General features: G+C 36.1%; 2 protein-coding genes and 1 pseudogene across 2 annotated transcripts; 2 read left to right on the forward strand and 1 right to left on the reverse strand.

Annotated features, from left to right (window-relative positions):
* The first annotated feature begins 304 nt into the window (after positions 1-304).
* On the forward strand, positions 305-5,684 carry LOC120163660 (probable endoplasmic reticulum-Golgi intermediate compartment protein 3). Its single transcript, XM_039173541.1, has 11 exons — positions 305-499; positions 945-1,018; positions 1,269-1,352; positions 1,463-1,543; positions 2,218-2,302; positions 4,395-4,485; positions 4,678-4,780; positions 5,014-5,067; positions 5,167-5,259; positions 5,373-5,439; positions 5,567-5,684. Exons 1-11 carry the CDS (start codon positions 355-357, stop codon positions 5,656-5,658), a joined length of 969 nt encoding a protein of 322 aa, XP_039029472.1. The 5' UTR covers positions 305-354; the 3' UTR covers positions 5,659-5,684.
* A 577-nt stretch (positions 5,685-6,261) lies between these two features.
* LOC120163661 lies at positions 6,262-8,615 on the reverse strand (annotated as a pseudogene).
* A 2,143-nt stretch (positions 8,616-10,758) lies between these two features.
* On the forward strand, positions 10,759-13,754 carry LOC120163731. Its single transcript, XM_039173579.1, has 7 exons — positions 10,759-10,874; positions 11,505-11,634; positions 11,760-11,819; positions 11,900-11,947; positions 12,091-12,144; positions 13,348-13,405; positions 13,532-13,754. The coding sequence occupies exons 2-7, from the start codon at positions 11,548-11,550 to the stop codon at positions 13,573-13,575; spliced, it is 351 nt and encodes a 116-aa protein (XP_039029510.1). The 5' UTR covers positions 10,759-10,874; positions 11,505-11,547; the 3' UTR covers positions 13,576-13,754.
* Positions 13,755-17,092: the final 3,338 nt, after the last annotated feature.

The raw sequence follows: 17,092 nt of genomic DNA on the forward strand, positions 1-17,092 counted from the left end.
TTGCTTATAAAATATTATGAATTTGGTTTGACATTTTAAGACATCAAATTTGACTTCGACCCATTTGATGCATTCCATGATTGATGCCCATTTATGTAATTTGACTCGAGAGTCTTTCACGGCCTTCAGTCGTCGCTCTCTCTCTCTCTCTGTCTCTGTCTCCTTTCTTTCTTCTCGTAATCGCCGCCGTCGTCTCCAAAAAAATAATCCCACTTTTCCTTTATCCATTTCTCTGTACATATTAATTAATTGATTTAGTCCTTATAAAAAGACACAAGCAAACATATATTTCAAACAAGCTGTTTTGGTACGTGTTTAGTTTTTGTTTTTAACTCCGGTGAAAAGGGGTTGGCCATGATGAACACCGTCTTCAACAAGCTACGGAATTTGGACGCATACCCTAAAGTCAATGACGATTTCTACAGCCGTACACTCTTCGGTGGCATTATCACCCTCGTTTCCTCCCTTGCCATACTACTCCTTGTCTTCTCCGAATTCAGTTAGTTTTATCTCAACTCTATTCACCCCCTTTTCTGTGAATTTTTGTGTATTTGTTAGTTTTAGAAATTTGGGTTTTTTTGTGTTCTCAATTATATACCCAATGTGTAAAGGTAAGATCTTTGAGGAAGTGATTGAGTATTGATGTAAAATTTTGCACTATTGTAGATCCATATTGTTTGCCTTTTATATTTGGTCTCCACTCCTAGAAATAAAACTTTGTACTATTTTTAGATGCATATTGTTTGCCTTTCATATTCGGTCTCCACTTAGATGAGAACCAAAGGTGTTAATGCTATAAATTAAGCAACTGAGTCTATTATCAAATTGTCATTTGTCACTATATGTTTTTTCCTCCCAAAATTATGTTTGTGTTTGGAACCTTGTGTTGTTTAATCTTTGATTCATAATTGTTTTTATTATGTTGGTTGTTCTTTTATTTGCAGCATTATACCTTCATACCGTTACTGAGACAAAGCTATTGGTGGATACTTCAAGAGGCAAAACCTTCCACATAAATGTAACTATCTTTCTTCTTACTTATTGTTAACTGAGTTTCCTAGATTCATAATCCAAATGTGTTCCCTGTAAAAGGGTTGTCGATGTTGCGTATCGTGTGCATGTTTGCGTAATATTGTTGACCTTTCTACTTGATCCTCTACTGACGATGAATATTCAAAGCATGGTGTTGGAGCCTTTTATATTAAAAAATGTTCATGTTAAACAATCTTTCATGCTTTATTTACACCTCATATCTTTTGGATTTGCAGTTTGATGTCACTTTTCCTGCTATTCCATGTACGCTACTCAGTGTTGACACTATGGATATAAGTGGCGAGCAACATCATGACATAGTACGTGCAGTGCAACAGATACTTATAGATTTATTTTGATTAGTTTCAGTGAGTTCTTTTTCCAAATTCTTTGTCTGCTTCATTTGTAACCTTGCGATGCTTATGTGCAGAAACATGATATAATTAAGAAAAGAATCAATGCTCATGGTGATGTGATAGAATCCAGGCCGGATGGTATTGGAGCTCCAAAGGTAGTTGAAATATAATTCTCTAGCCCTTCTTGTTTGCATGCATTTTTTTTCTTTTTCTTGGTTTTGAAGGTTGATTTTCCTTAAATAGAAACAACTTATGTAATAGAATGACTTGTTACAAGGTTGGAAATATGCTGGATAGGAACAATTGAAATTAAAAGTATTCTATTTCTACTTATGAAAAGAGAGGATATGTTAATGGGATCATAAAAAAGCTATTGCTTAAAAAGCGAATGCATCTCGGCTGTCTAGAGCAAATATACCAGCAGCAGTTTCTGTGGTGACTGAAATTTTTGAAGTAACGGTTCATAGTTTACAATTGAGTAGATGGTGCTGAAAGCTTTTGTTTTAAGGCTTATTCTGTTAACCAGTTAAGAAAGGCAGCAGCTTTTGGGTTGCTAACATTATTCGAGGATCTAATTATTGATAATTAGCAATGCAACTGTAATGGGTAAAGTTTTGCGTTGAGGACCCTGTTACAGATGTTTGGTTGAAGGGCTCTCGGATTATTAAGATGTCACAATCTCCTTTTACCTTAAGTCCCCTACATATTGGCATTTGATGGATTTTGCCACCACTTAATTAAATAGCCTTCATCATGTTTCTTTTTATTTGTTTTGTCTTTGCCTCCAAATTTGGTTCATTTTGGCTTAATTTGCTTCTTTTCTTTTCAGATTGAGAAACCTCTGCAGAGGCACGGTGGCAGGCTTGAAAAAAATGAGACATATTGTGGTTCGTGCTTTGGTGCAGAGCAGGTATGTCGGATATCAAGAGATCCTTATCTCACTACATTTTACCCTTTAATTCATTCAATAATTACTAAATAACCTTCATCATATTTCCAATAAATCATTGAACTATTCAATTATCCTACTTTAGTCACCAATTTCTGAAACTTTACAATTTGGTCACTAACCCAGTATTGAGGATGTTACAAAAAAGCCCAGTGTGTTTCATACAGTGTAAAATTAAACACATAAAATATTGCAGTAAAAATCAGTTTATTAAACATGTTAAAAAAACATGAACACTATTTCCATCCAATCACTCCGATTACTAGAATTTTTATGTTTTCCAGAACCATACACCCACCTGCACACCAGTAAGGACTTACCCTGAGCACAAAGCCGATGAGCCTGCGGTAATAACTTCCCCATCCAATCACTCCGATTACCAAAATGTGTAGGTTTCCCAGAACCATACACCCACCTGCACACCAATAAGGTCTTACCCTGAGCACACAGCAAAGGAGCCTGAAATACTTCCCTCAATAATATCCCAATGACAGTAATAAACATGTATGTATTTAGGTGAAAATGAATATTAATCAATTAAAACATGAAAATGGTTCATGCTTGAAAATCATATGCAGAAATTACAGAAACCATAAATCAGATCAGTAATATTCGGTAAATCAGGTGTCGGGTAACCATTATTTAGAAATCAGGTATCATGTCTTAACAATATTCAAAATCATCATCAATTTGAAACAATTCATATGATAGTTTAAAACAGTAAGATAACACCGTCAGGAAATACACCTGTAACAGTCTGAGAAACCAGATAGGGAAGCCTACTACTGGTTTGTCGATCACGCTTTGCTGCAGCGCTAGATCCTACGAATTAGAAAAATTCATATTGGAATCCTAATATAAATAATCTAAATATTTATTTAAATAATATACGGAAACCTACGGGTAATTCTCGTAGTACGCAGTTCGGGCTGATCTAATGAACGGACAACTCCAGACCTAACTGATCATCGCTCAGGTGAAACACGAGTACCTTCATAAAATATTTTACTGAATCAATACCTTAACCAAATCTCAAATAAATAATCAAAATACTAGAATACTAAGCCTTTTGGGTTCACATGCTCGATTCGGGGATTTCGGGTCAGAATTTGACAAAACGGACTTCGGAATCAGATTCAGGACGTCGGAAAATATAAAATATGACCTTCCAGGAATTTGAATTATTGGTCAAAATCAAAGTCAACGGGTTTGACTGATGATTTGGAGACTTTCGGGTTCGAATTTGACGAAACGAACACCAAAAACGGATCTGGGACGTAGAAAAATGTCAGAATAGGTATACTCGGAAAATGTTAACGGCCGTTTAATGGCCGGTCAAAGCCGGTCAAAGTTCTGGTCAAAGGTGGTCAACAGATGATAAACCATTTTACATAATTATCACCTTTTAAGAAATATTTATGAAAATTTAAATATAATTACGAAACTATCACCTTTTAAAAATAATTACGAAAATATCACCATTTTCAAATAATTACAAAAATAGCACAATTTTCAAAATAATTACGAAAATATCACTCGGTCAAGGAGTCGGGTTGGGTCAACGGGTCGGATCGAAACCGGTCAAACCAGTTCAAAACCGGTCAAACAGTTTTTTTAACCTTCCCCACGCGCAGTGGCGGCGCGTGGGACCTTCTCTGGCGTCGTAAAATTCATATAAAAATTTTTAAAAATTATTTTGAGCGATTTCGAGGTACCTACAAAGCTCGGTTCAAATTTTTGAACGGCGGAGAGCTCGATTTCAACAAATCGAAAACTTTGACCGCCTCACCTCCTCACGCGTCGCCGCTGACGGAGACCAAGGATGACACGGGCGGACTCGAAACGGTACAAGGAACACGATGGTGCGGGAGGTGTCGAAAACAGAGCAACGATCGGCGATGAATTTAAGATTTTCTCAGCGATGGTGCTAAAAAAAGTTGAGACTTTGACTTGAAATTCACGACGTTTGACAGTGTTCACTTCAATTAATTTATGTGGTTTGTTCCTTGCTCGATGATAAACACGATGGTGTTTTCAAAACAACGATCGAAAGTCAGACGACGTCAGGATCGTGGTTGGAAGTTGGGGCATTGAGGGAGGAAATTTGATGTTTCATGCTTATAATGCGTGTCTGCCGACACTCCAAGGGTAAATTCAGGGCTTGGTCCCTGAATTTCCTTCATCCCTAAAACAAACTACAAGTTTTGAGAACTTTCAATTTAATCCTCAAATTTCGCCAAATTACTCGATTAAATCCTCAAATTTCAATTAATTTTTTTTTTTCAAATTTCCTGGTTGTTAGAGTTATTTGGCATATTTCTTTTCAAGATGAAAGTGAAGCCAAATGCAAGTACTGAAATTTTTAATGGTTGTTTCATATTGCTATTTCAGGGGACAATGGACACATAAAACCTCAAATGGAATGTACCAGTACTTCATCAAGGTTGGTATTTTAAAGAATCTAGGGATGTTCCTTGTTTTTAAGCTCCTTTTTTGACAGATGAACATTTTCCTGTGACTTCGCTTTCATTTTCATGCTCATGATGCCTAAAACATATATTAACTGCTCTCCGTTTTTCTTTGAGAAAAAGAGTAGCAGTCTCTCTGGGGTCACCCTGTATACACCGGAAGCAATCTATGGACTTGTCACAACTGATATCTTGGTTATTTTTGCAGGTAGTACCCACAATATATACTGACATCAGAGGCCGCACTGTTAACTCTAATCAGGTACTGCTTGAAAGTTCACACTTTGAGAGTAAGAATCAAATTATTTTATCATGTTTATTGGATCATGTACTGAGGTGTACTATGATTCCTACTGCACAGTATTCCGTGACGGAGCATTTCATGGATTTGGAGTTCATTAGCCCTAATGCTCATCCTGGAGTTTACTTCTTCTATGACTTTTCTCCAATCAAGGTAGGTTCTTTTTATTCTAAACAGATATCATTAGCATAGTTCATGATGATATTAACTCGAAAACATCTAGAAAAAAGACGGTATAACATGGGTTTTCATCTTTCCCTGTACAGGTCACTTTTAGGGAGGAACATATTTCATTTTTGCACTTCATCACCAATATATGTGCTGTAATTGGAGGTACTATCATTTCTAACTCCCACTATATTTTCCCAGATCCTTTATTTCCTTACGCATTTTGGCCTTGCTTTACCTGATATGTCAGTGTTCGTTTAAAGTGACCAAGATTGTGTTACTTCTCGTTTAGGTATCTTCACATTTGCGGGGATAATCGACTCGTTTGTATATCATGGTCAAAGAAAGATCAGGAAGAAGGCCGAAATCGGAAAATTCAGATGATTAATCTGCCTATTATTCCCATGCATCACCTTGGCTTTCGACATAGTCTTAAAGAGTTTTTTCGGATGGTGCCCGCGTAGGAATCCATGCTGCCTTTTACATCCCAGATTGTATGACAACATATTAGTCCTCGAATTATTGTAGAAACTGTCAAATTTACAGTCTAAAAGAATTTATTACTTATGCACTTGTAATCTGTAATTGATATTCTTGTTTCGATTCTTATTAACACCAATCATTTCTAAAATCATGGCAGATATGTCTGAACTGTGCCCCTGCTGATTTTATTTAGTGTGGAAACGTGCAGTGTCAATTATCTTTTTAATGGAAACACCAAAAAATAAAGGAAAAGCCTGGTCAATCGTACATACTGCACTGCAGTCTCTTCGTTTATAATTGATGTGTTCAACACGAGAATTCAAATTGTGCATAAAACTTTCAAGAAAACAAAGATTTCAAAACAAAAAAGGCATATTCGGTTGACCAGTGGTTACCACCAAGCATGAATACTTTTTAGTTTAGATTCCCCCCTCCCCAAAAAAAAAAAAAACTATTAAAAGCAAATGCCACACGATTATCTTGGCAGCAACGGCAAGAAACACACTAGTTAGTCTCTATAAGAACTTGTACTCCACCCAGGTCAATTGAGGCAAGTGAAAGCTTCAACTTAATAGCCTCAAATTCGGCATTCTGTCGTTCTTCAGTAGTCAACCACGACAATAAACATCGATCGATCCAGTCCTTGCCACAACTCAAGGAAGAAGTTCCCTTTAAAAACTGTTCATCCTGGATAATCTTGCGATCCTGGCTAGATTCAAAGCAGAGGGTTCCTTTGCATAACTGTCAAGGATGTCCTTAATGGCACCGCACCAGAGAGGTCGAGCTACCTTAAGAAACTCATGCAAAACCAGCACTGGAAGGTTCACACTTCCGAGTTCGGACTTACCATTCCCACCTCTCCCATGATAGTCTGATCCTCCAAGCTTCAGAAGTTCATACGTATCCGATAAGTCATTAAATGCTGTAAATCAAAAGGACATGAAAAGCTTTTAACTAAAAGCAGTCTCATATCAGCCTTGTGTAAAAGCTAAGCTCAATATAAACAAGTAAATGAATAACAAAATATGCAATTATGCAATCACAATGAAATGGAGCATAGCACGATTGTATTTTTTTTTTGCCCTAGTACAGGGACAGCTAAGCCAATATGTAAAAGTATGCAGGTGTTGCAAACAAATACCTGCCAGTCTTCCATCACTTCTGTAAACCTCCATTCCATGACGGCCCACATCTTTTAACCGTCTTATGATTGGAATAGGGTTTTTTAGTGCCCACGGATGAGCAAGGACTGCTAAACCCCCGGTTTCACATATAAGCCGTACTGCTTCTTCTGCAAGAGGCTCACTTCCTCTATAACAGGGACCAAACAAAAGTTTCCATATATCATTGCTAAGGGTGAAGAAATATGAATTGGGCATAATTAAGAAGGAAAAGATATAAACAAATATTACGTTGAATAAGCAGGGCCACCATCATATAAATATCTGGCAAAAGTTTGTTTTAGATTCTCTACATAACCTGCCTCGACCATAGCTCAAGCAACATGCAATCGCCCAGGAGCCACTCCATTGCCTGCAATCTTTGTTACATGTTCCCATTTAAGTGGTAGCTTGAGTTTATTGAGTTTCAAAACCATGTCCTTGGCACGTAAATATCGTCCCTCCCGAATGTTAGCCAATAATTTTTGCAGCTCCTCGTGCCTCATGGGGCCACAGCTGCTGTAATGTGCAAGGATGTGCATGGGTTCCTCCATTCCGGGATTTCTGCTTTTGAATCAATAAATGAAACATAAGAGGCGTAGAAGAACAGAAAAAGAAAACCAGAAAGTCTGGTTCTTTCGATTACCTGCTAACTTTTGCAGACTGATTATACAAATAAAAGAAAAAAATCATTTTACGATGATTATTCTATTAATCAAAAAAGAACCTTGGAGAAAATATGGTGCTGATCTCAACATCTGGGATTATCCTGATACCGAATCTGCGAGCTGATACAAATAAAAGACGTGACATTTTTTACACAACAATATATATATATTTTGAGATAAATCGATTGTATTATATCCAAAGAAGCAGCAAGCACACAAAAACAAGACCATCAACAAAAACCATGACACTCAAACAACAAATTCCCACCCTGTACAAAACCTACTATCAATAGCTCTCAACCTATCTACCTTTATTCTATAAAGTTTAAAACAAACTAAATCCTTTAACAAATCAAGAATAACATCTCCCCCTTGGTGAACAACGAAAAATCTTCTTATTACGCTCCTCCCAAATCAAGTAAAGAAACGCACTCCAAGCCAACTTCATGATAGTAACAACCATGGACTTACCCTTTAACGTAGAAACCGCCCATTCTAATTCACTATCCCACGACCGGTCCATCTTATTTTGACAACATAGTTGAAGAACCCTGCTCCATATATCAACCGAGAACGAGCACTAAAAAAATAAATGATCCCGGGATTCATCAATCACATCACATAACACACACCTAGCGCACACGACCATCCCCATCCTCAACAACCGATCCTTAGTTGCCAGCCTGTTAAGAATGGACAATCAAGCAATCACTACATGTTTAGGAACATGGAACGGGAACCAAAAGAGATGCTGCCACTCCACCTTGTCCCCCTATTACGCATTTCTTCCCAAATACCACTCAAAGCTCCGCGAGAAAATCTTCCGAAGACTCCAACTAGTCGACTGTTTCAGCTCCGCAGACCAAAGATCCTTCTCATTGAATACATAAGCTTTCACCCACGCAACCCAAAGAGACCCTTCTTTCGCCAATAAACTTCTCATCAAACGGAAAATACAAGTTTTGTTCCAACAAGCAAGATCTTTAATACCCAACCCACCCTCTGGTTTAGGCAAACACACTGCCAACATACCTTAGCCCGTGTGTCAGCAGAATCGAAACCCTTCCAGAAAAATCGAGATTAAATTTGTTCAATCATGTTAATAACACTCATTGGAAGAATAAGTTGTCGACACCAAAAATTCGAAATGCCAAACAACACTGAACGAATCAATTGTAAGCGCCCACATAACTCAACCTATGCTTAACCCATTACTTCAATATGCTACTAATGCTTCTAATCAAGGGTTGACAATCCAACTCCATCAACTTCCTCGTGACCAAAGGAACATCCAAATAACGAATAGGAGGCACACCAGGCCTGAACCCCAAAATTCTCTGCATATCCTGCAACTCACCAACATCTACCCCTGCCGAAAATAGATCACACTTTTAAGGGTTCAACCAAAGTCCCGACATCTCAAAAAACCTCCCTAAAACAAATTCTCTGCATATCCTGCAACTCACCAACATCTACCCCTGCCGAAAATAGATCACACTTTGAAGGGTTCAACCAAAGTCCCGACATCTCAAAAAACCTCCCTAAAACCGACTGAATACCAGTAATAGAATCAGCTGAACCCTTAGAGAATATCTTTAAATCATCCGCGAAGCACAAGTGCGTCAAACCAATCTTCTTGCACTTAGGATGGTATCAAAAAATACCATTCCTGGCAGCCACATCCAACATACTCAATAGCACATTCATAGACAGCAAGAACAAGTAGGGGGACAAAGGGTCCCCTTGACGAGCCCTTCTCGCACCACGGAAATACCCCACAAGACTTAAGCAAACTCTAATCCATTCTTAAAACCCCTCGGCAGCCCTATTGCATCCAAAACAGTCGAAATAAAATCCCAACTCACACTATCAAATGCTTTCTGATGATCCACCTTAAGCGCACAACGCGCCGAAATTGATTTCCTAACATAACCAACAACGAACTCCTGAGCAAGCAATGTGTTATCGACTATGCTCCTACCCTTGACAAATGCCGATTGGCTAGGAAGAATCATATTCGGAAAATAGACAGCAAGTCTCTCCACCAAAATCCTTGTAATGGTCTTATAAACCACTGAGCAACAAGAAATATGTCGATATTCCTGAATCCTGCACACATTCACAGTCATAGGAATAAGAACCACAATCGTGGAAGTAAAAGCCGGCAACAAGTATCTAGTATCTAGTATCAAAGAAATAGTGCACTGCTTTTATAAAATCAGCACCAATAATGGACCATGCAGCCTTGAAAAATAGTGGGGTGTATCCATCTGGCCCTGGAGCCTTATCGTCCCCTTGTCTAAAATCATAGCCTTAATTTCATCATTCGAAACAGGTTTGATCAACAAATCCGAAGCCCCTTCTGAGAACGAGTACTCAAGTAACTCCTTGACCAGACCCACATCACAATCTGTAGCCTTCACATCAGTAATACCAATTAAGTTGGTGAAAAATTGATCGTTTTAGAAGACATTTCTTCAAAGCTCTCTAATCGTTCCCTCTTGTCATTCACCAAAAACCTAATTGTGTTCCTTTTATTCTTAACTACAACATGCGAATGGAACACCTTAGTACTCATGTCCCCCTCTTAGAGCCATCTAATTTTCTGCTTATAAAAAGTTGCCTCAACTGATTCCAAATCCTGTAATTAACACAACGTCCTTTACTCACCTTTGAATCTTTTCAGCTTATGAAACACAACAATATATTCTCCTCTACTCATGTTCTTAATTTAACTTACAAAGTTCCACTTCTTTTCTTGTTGGGTGAACTGAGAACAAGAAAAACCTACAAGAAAAGAGATCTCTTTTTTTTTTTTCAATCGAAAAATTGAACGACATCATGTCTTATAACCTTATTCTTAAAAAAACATCATATCGTCTTCTTCGGACATTATTAATATCACTTTAATTTAGAAAGTAAAAATTTCAAATGTAGTACACAATTTTTTTTCAATGCATTACCTGTACATTTTTGCCCACTTTTTTAACAATGAATAATTTCGTATATTCTTTGAGTCAGAAAAATCTTTTCAAAAAAAAAAAAGTTCTAAAAGACAAATTACTGATACATTCAACAGGGTAATTTGAAAGAAATAAATAACCGAGGGGCCAAAAATAGAAGAATATAAAAATAAGCAAGCCCTTATCATAAATATCGTAGACTATAACAACTCCAAAAATTTCAACAACGCAAAAAAAGCAGTTTAAATCTATATTCTAATTTCAAACGCCATTTTTCAAAATTATTCCTTTGAATTTCCGATCTCCGCAGAGAGTTGAATTTTCAGGTACCCGATCATTCTCAATTTCCCCCTTCCTTTTTGATTTCAACTCCATTTTTTCTCATTTGTTTTCTGATTAATTTCTGAAATAATTATTAGCACCTAGGGTTTTGGTTTTTTCGTGTAGGCTTTTTTTTCCATTAGTTGCAGAATATGTTTTGGTTTGATTGGATGATAGTTATGGATTTCATAGGTTTTCAATTAAATTTTCTAGCTTAAGCAAGGATTCATTTTTTATGCGTCAAATTAATTAAATTTAGTGCTTTGTATTTATTATCAGTATCTATATGCATATATTCTATGGATTTGGAGTTTTTTTTTTAACTTTAGATTTTGGTTGTCTCATTCTTTGAATATGAATGTTTAAAGTGAACTCCAATGTTTTTTTTATGTTAATAATTGGTATAAGTAGATATGGATATTCTCTGAGAGCTGTATTTACTAGCACCATAGTATTCTGGATGATGCATTCCTCAGGTTTATGAAGATTTCATAAATTTTATTCGACAGTGGCAACCTCATTTATTTAATGAGAATTAACTCATTAAGTGTTTTTTCCTTCATTTTGCTGCTGCCTGTAATCTGGTAATGTTTTAGCTTTACTGAAGCTTTATGCATATTATTTGTGTACTACAGTAGGTGATATTGGTTGGGTGGTTGCAAGTAGCTAATCTCAGGCATGGAGGATTCCAAAGAGCAAAAACAAGTAGATGAAAATGTTGCAGAGGAGTCTGAAAATTCTGTGCTACCACCATCTCAAGAGGAGGTTTTGTTCTTATCTCACTTCATTTTGGAATGTTGATCAAAGATCTAAGCCATGTACTGGGTTACATTTTTCTCTCTCGTGTTCTGTACATGCAATGATTTACTTGTCTTGTATATCTACTTTAGGAAGCTATAAAGAAAAAATATGGAGGGATTATGCCCAAGAAACCGCCACTCATCTCTAAGGTAATTTCTTGGAAAGTTGAAAAGTTTTGGGTTTCTGGCTTGTGCTATTTCTCATCAATATTTTTCATTTTGGATCTCAGGACCATGAACGTGCCTACTTTGATTCTGCTGATTGGGCACTTGGAAAGGTAGCTTTAGTGATTCCCGCCATCCCTTATGAATCTAACTTTTTTTTTTGGTTTTGTTATTTTAGCTCGGCTATGCTAATGAATCCAGATTAAACCTACGTTTTCACTATTGTTTGATGTTCTTGGATGCTAATTGCTAACAGCAAGGTGCTGAGAAGCCCAAAGGACCACTTGAAGCCCTCCGTCCCAAATTGCAGGTGTTAATTTTATGCTTGTAAAAATATAATAATCTCTCGTGTAATGGCCTTTGACTTCCTTGAACTAGATATTTTGATCCAAATCACATGGAAAACATATGATGGAATTTTTTTATATATAAATGTGTTTTAAACCAATAAGATATTGGTTGAGGTGGTAGCAGCCTTGTCCCGTACAAGTGAGAACACAATATTCGCACCTCGGGAGTGTACTTGCTGGGAGGACTTTACCTTAAACACCAATGGCCTGAAAGTAATTAGTCCCAAGTTCGATTGGCTTGGGGATACCCTAGGTTTACACTGAAAAGTATACATTTTATAGTGAATTCCTCTGATTAGGGAGAGAAACCCAGTAGCTTGTCATTTGCTAGTGCCGGAAGATGGGTTTATTCAATGAAAGCTTGAATCAATTTGGTCCACTTGTATAGGATTCTCTAATTGGCCAAAAGTTAAAATCTATCCGGCATACTTTTTTCAGACTCTCTTTAATTTGGTCACTCATGGCCCTCTTAATTGGTTCAATGACCGTGACTAGAACTTTTACAGGTATGGAGGAGAAAAAGAGTTTGCTATATGTAGATCCTCTTAGGCCTTTAACTACTGGAACAAAGTGCACTTTCTGCATAGGTCTCACAATATCATGCTAAAATCAGTCCCAACAATGGTTTTATTGGGATTTTGGATTTATTTGCCTTATAAGTGTGTATTTATGTTGGGAAAGGGAAAATGGTGTAAGAAGTCTTGTAATTTAGCATTTGCACTATTGTGACCTAAATTTTAACATATATCCATTACCTTAATTATATATTTTTTTGGTACTGGGTTCGGAATTTGTTGTTTCTTCTACATAATTAATTGGACTTGCATCTCATGCTGACTTTATATCTGATGACTTTTATGAAGAGAAAATTATGATTTTCTTATACAAGATAATATCCAGAATCATGTTGTAATGAAGTTTTAAATGTCAAACCCTTCCTTTTAGGAAATACAAAAAAAAAAAGGTTTTAGGATGATTTGTTGGTTGTGGACTCGTACTACCTTTTCTTCCTGTTCAACTTTATCCTGATGTATGCTCTGGAAATATACCGGTGATGTATCATATTAGTTCTTAACCTATTTAGTGTTCTACGAGTTTATCTCTTTTCACAAAATTGTTTAGTACTCTTAAGCTGCTTATGCTTTTTTTTGCTCAATTTTCAGCCCACACAACAACAAACACGATATAGGAAGTCTCCTTGTGCCCCAGCTGATGGTGAAGGTATGCCTAGTTATTGACATAGCAAATTCCTAGGAACTAATGATCTTTTTGCATTAACATTCCTTTTATCTTTTCTGGTGGGGAAATGGTGCTTAATTAAATTCTATTGATCATGCTATCATGTAGATGGAGGGAGTGTTCAACCAGAGGGTGGGACTGCCAATGAATGAGGAACTGGTACCCTTAATCTTCCGACCTTGTGAGGACTATGGATTGTTATTCGAATACCTAGATAGTAGGTAATGAATAATTTTCAACTGTTTCCATGAATAAAACTCGATGAAAGATGCTTTGATCTTAGTTAAGTTCGACAAGTAGCAACATTTATGCAGTTTGGGAGTTGTGGGAACTGAAAATGTCTATTGTTCCAAGGTTTTTCTATCATGATTAATCTTCATGATATGAGTAATTGCCCCCCCCCCCTCCCCCTTTTTCTTTCTATTCTCATCGTTTTCTTCTATGTTAGGTTTGGTGAATGGCTTTATGGAAAGTGAACCAGTCATTTCACATTTACATAGCATGTTAAAGGGTACAATTTTTGAATTGTTTTCCTTATATAATAATAATCTAAATTAACTCACTACTCGGTATTGTACAAAAGGTTCATTTACTAGGCCAATATATTTTTATGAAATAAATCTGGCAATGGCATGCCATGATCCTGCAATATATTTCACCAATTTGTCTTTGTAACAACCTCCGGTCAGCCCCATCGACCAAGATACCGACAACAATGTCAGTCATTAGTCTTGTCTTTTCAGCTCAGTGCAGTTTTGAAGTCCTAAAGACCTAGATGAGTGTAGGTTCTTCAGGCACCATTGCTCTGCTGTTCGACTCTTTTCTAATGCCTGCTTTTGTGTATTTTCCCTATGTTGTTGACTGCATGCCTTCACCCACTGACGTGCTTGTCCCTAAGTCACCATGTTCTTCGAGTGGGCTTTGATCCATGAGAAGCATTATTCGAACATTGACTAACATAAAAGAGAAGCATGTAAAAGTTAGTTACTAGTTTATGGTATAATGTCAAAGTTTTCCTAACATTTTGATTGAATAATTATTTTGATCTTTATTATTCTTTTTAGAGCGTTTTAACTCTTAATATTTTATTTTGGGTAAATTAATCTCTGATTGGATAGAAATTATTGGTTCAATGTTTGTTATTGATGTGAAAAGTTTTGTGCGACATAATTGATGATATGAAACATATAATACATATATAAGTGATGATATGATCCTTATTCTTTTTTTTTGAGCATTTTAACTTTTATAACGTTTCATTTTAGGATAAAAAGTGTCATAATATTTGATTGAATATTCATTTTGACCCTTGTTTTTTTTCTAGAGCATTTTGGCCCTTTAATGTTTCATTTTAAGGTAAAAAGATTCACATTTTGGAGTGTTAGACCATTTGTTAATTAACAATTTCCATTTATGAAGGAGTCTTTTTATTCCAAAATGAAACTTTGAACGTTAAAACACTTCAAAAAAGAGAATATGAATTAAAATAATTATTTTGATATACGTTGGAAGTAGTTTGTACATTATGCTTTTTATTAAAGGTTAAGGTGGCTTTTGTCTAAAAGTTAATTTTAAAATTATGGTAATTGAATTAAATAAAAATTTGTTTGTTAATATCATGTTAATTCTATAATTTAATTAAAACGTTTTTTTTTTATAATTTACTATAATAATTCCATCTCTTCACAAACAAAGTATTTATGCCGTGCATTTATTTTTTGGGTAAAATATGATAAATTATATATATATACAACAATTGTTTTAAGTACACTAACGATTTTAGGGTGTTTAAATCATGATCATTTTGTTTTCCTTAATTATTTTTAATCTCTTATTCCATGAATTGATTTGTCATGTAAATTGTTTGCTTTTAGCATTGTATTTCAATTTTAACTATTCAAATGACTCTTTTATTTATTTGATCTCATCTTTCATATATTCAAACGACGACGACGGCATTGACTACAGTCTTTATTAGAAGAGGCTGGCAATGATAATTACTCCCATCATCAATCTCAAACAACTTACTTGACTACAACATATCCAGGTCCCTCTTTGTTCGATCGAAGATGGTGCGGCGTTCTCGCCGGATTGAATGATGGAAAACATGCAATTGAAAGTAAGTGATTCCATGTGTGAGAAGAACTAAAAGGCAGAGGAAGGAATAGTGATCTCAACTCAAGTTCAAACCTTTTACGGATGCGGGATGTCCACGATGTCGGGGCTTTTCCGCACCCATGGCAGGAATTCCATTATTCGGAACATCTAAAGCAGAGCACTTATGCAAATGGCTGGTTACTTGATCAATGTATAGAGCAATTATAGGGCAATGGCAGGTTCCCCGACCAATGTGTAGTTGACCAAATGATTACGGCATGAGATATGTGTTGATCGTATGAGCCAAATAAAACAGTCATTGTTTCAGTTGCAGAATGCATCATCAACTTAAACTCGAGTTATATCCATTATTGTCCTGCATCAAAAATAGACAAGCTTTGCAACCTTTATATACACATTTGCAAGAAACATAATCGATTTTTAGAAATCGTTATTTGCAATTTCTAAGACCCTTTGTATGCTTATTACCAAGTTTCATCAATAACATAGAGCAGAGAAGGTACCACTTGTCCCCATAAAAACGTCTCCACATGCTAGGCATCACAATCACAATGTTCCCTTTTACCAGTGACTATTAAGAAAGCTCGAACCCTCGAAAAGCTTGACCAGAAATGTAAACTATAGTTTAAATGAGAGTCTATCTAACCTTCTCGAGTTTATATCTAATCCTAACTTCTGGATTTGACGAATTCATCTTCTTTTTGGCCTTGAGAATCGAAGTTCATTCTGTTTTTTTCCTTTTAGACATTTTCCTCTTTTTGTTTGTAGAAACAGATCTACCCGGTGGCTTATTAAAAGAAAACCTGATAACATCCTCATCTGTCTGTAGCTCAATTGATTTATTATTCGATTATCCTGCATGCAACCATTTGCAAAGATTGTCGTGATGCTGAAATGCACTTGGGTTCACCAGCAACGAAAAATCAAAACGAGAGGCTACATATGGTGCATGCAATTAACATCTCACAACACTGTAGTAGGCCTATAAACAAATCGTTATTCTTTCTGGATACTTGAATTTGAGTAAATGAAGATGAATTGTCATTTGTCAATAAGCTAAGAAAACTTTAAAAGAAATATTAAATTGTAGGGTAAACTACATAAATAGTTATCGAACTTTTAGGGCGCTTGCGTTTTAGTCACCCAGCTTTTAAAACTTGTAATATAATCACTAAACTTTTAGTTCATTTTCAGTAAGGTCCCTGACGTTACCTCTCGTTGGTTTTATCTGACGAGACATATTACCACCTTCTTATTCTTATTCTTCTGCTTCTTCTCTAGGTCGGGGTTATCTTGGCCTAGGAGGAGGAGAAGCTTCCATAGCAGGCTTTGGACAACAAAGATGTAAAGGTTAGAGTTCTAACATTGTTTATCACGTAGAGTGCTAAATTTACAATCTGCTAGTAGTGGAATCTACCCACCTTTAAGCTTTCTTTACCTTGTATTTTTGTTCATCTTTCATTTCATCCATGGGAAAATTATAATGCCAAATTTGTAATCATGAATCAATAAATTATTAGAGTTAATAACAAGTACTAACTGAGATTATCA

Source organism: Hibiscus syriacus, unplaced genomic scaffold, assembly GCF_006381635.1.
Source record: "Hibiscus syriacus cultivar Baekdansim isolate YM2019G1 unplaced genomic scaffold, ASM638163v2 tig00111493_pilon, whole genome shotgun sequence".
In the NCBI taxonomy this organism is placed as follows: domain Eukaryota; kingdom Viridiplantae; phylum Streptophyta; class Magnoliopsida; order Malvales; family Malvaceae; genus Hibiscus; species Hibiscus syriacus.

Coding starts and splice junctions, on each gene's coding strand:
- LOC120163731 (XM_039173579.1), top strand. CDS start 11,548: ATGGAGGATTCCAAAGAGCAAAAACAAGTAGATGAAAATGTTGCAGAG. Junction 12,145..13,347: donor CCCTCCGTCCCAAATTGCAG/GTGTTAATTTTA, acceptor CTCAATTTTCAG/CCCACACAACAACAAACACG. Junction 13,406..13,531: donor TGCCCCAGCTGATGGTGAAG/GTATGCCTAGTT, acceptor GCTATCATGTAG/ATGGAGGGAGTGTTCAACCA.
- LOC120163660 (XM_039173541.1), top strand. CDS start 355: ATGATGAACACCGTCTTCAACAAGCTACGGAATTTGGACGCATACCCT. Junction 1,019..1,268: donor GCAAAACCTTCCACATAAAT/GTAACTATCTTT, acceptor TTGGATTTGCAG/TTTGATGTCACTTTTCCTGC. Junction 4,486..4,677: donor TGTCTGCCGACACTCCAAGG/GTAAATTCAGGG, acceptor ATGAAAGTGAAG/CCAAATGCAAGTACTGAAAT.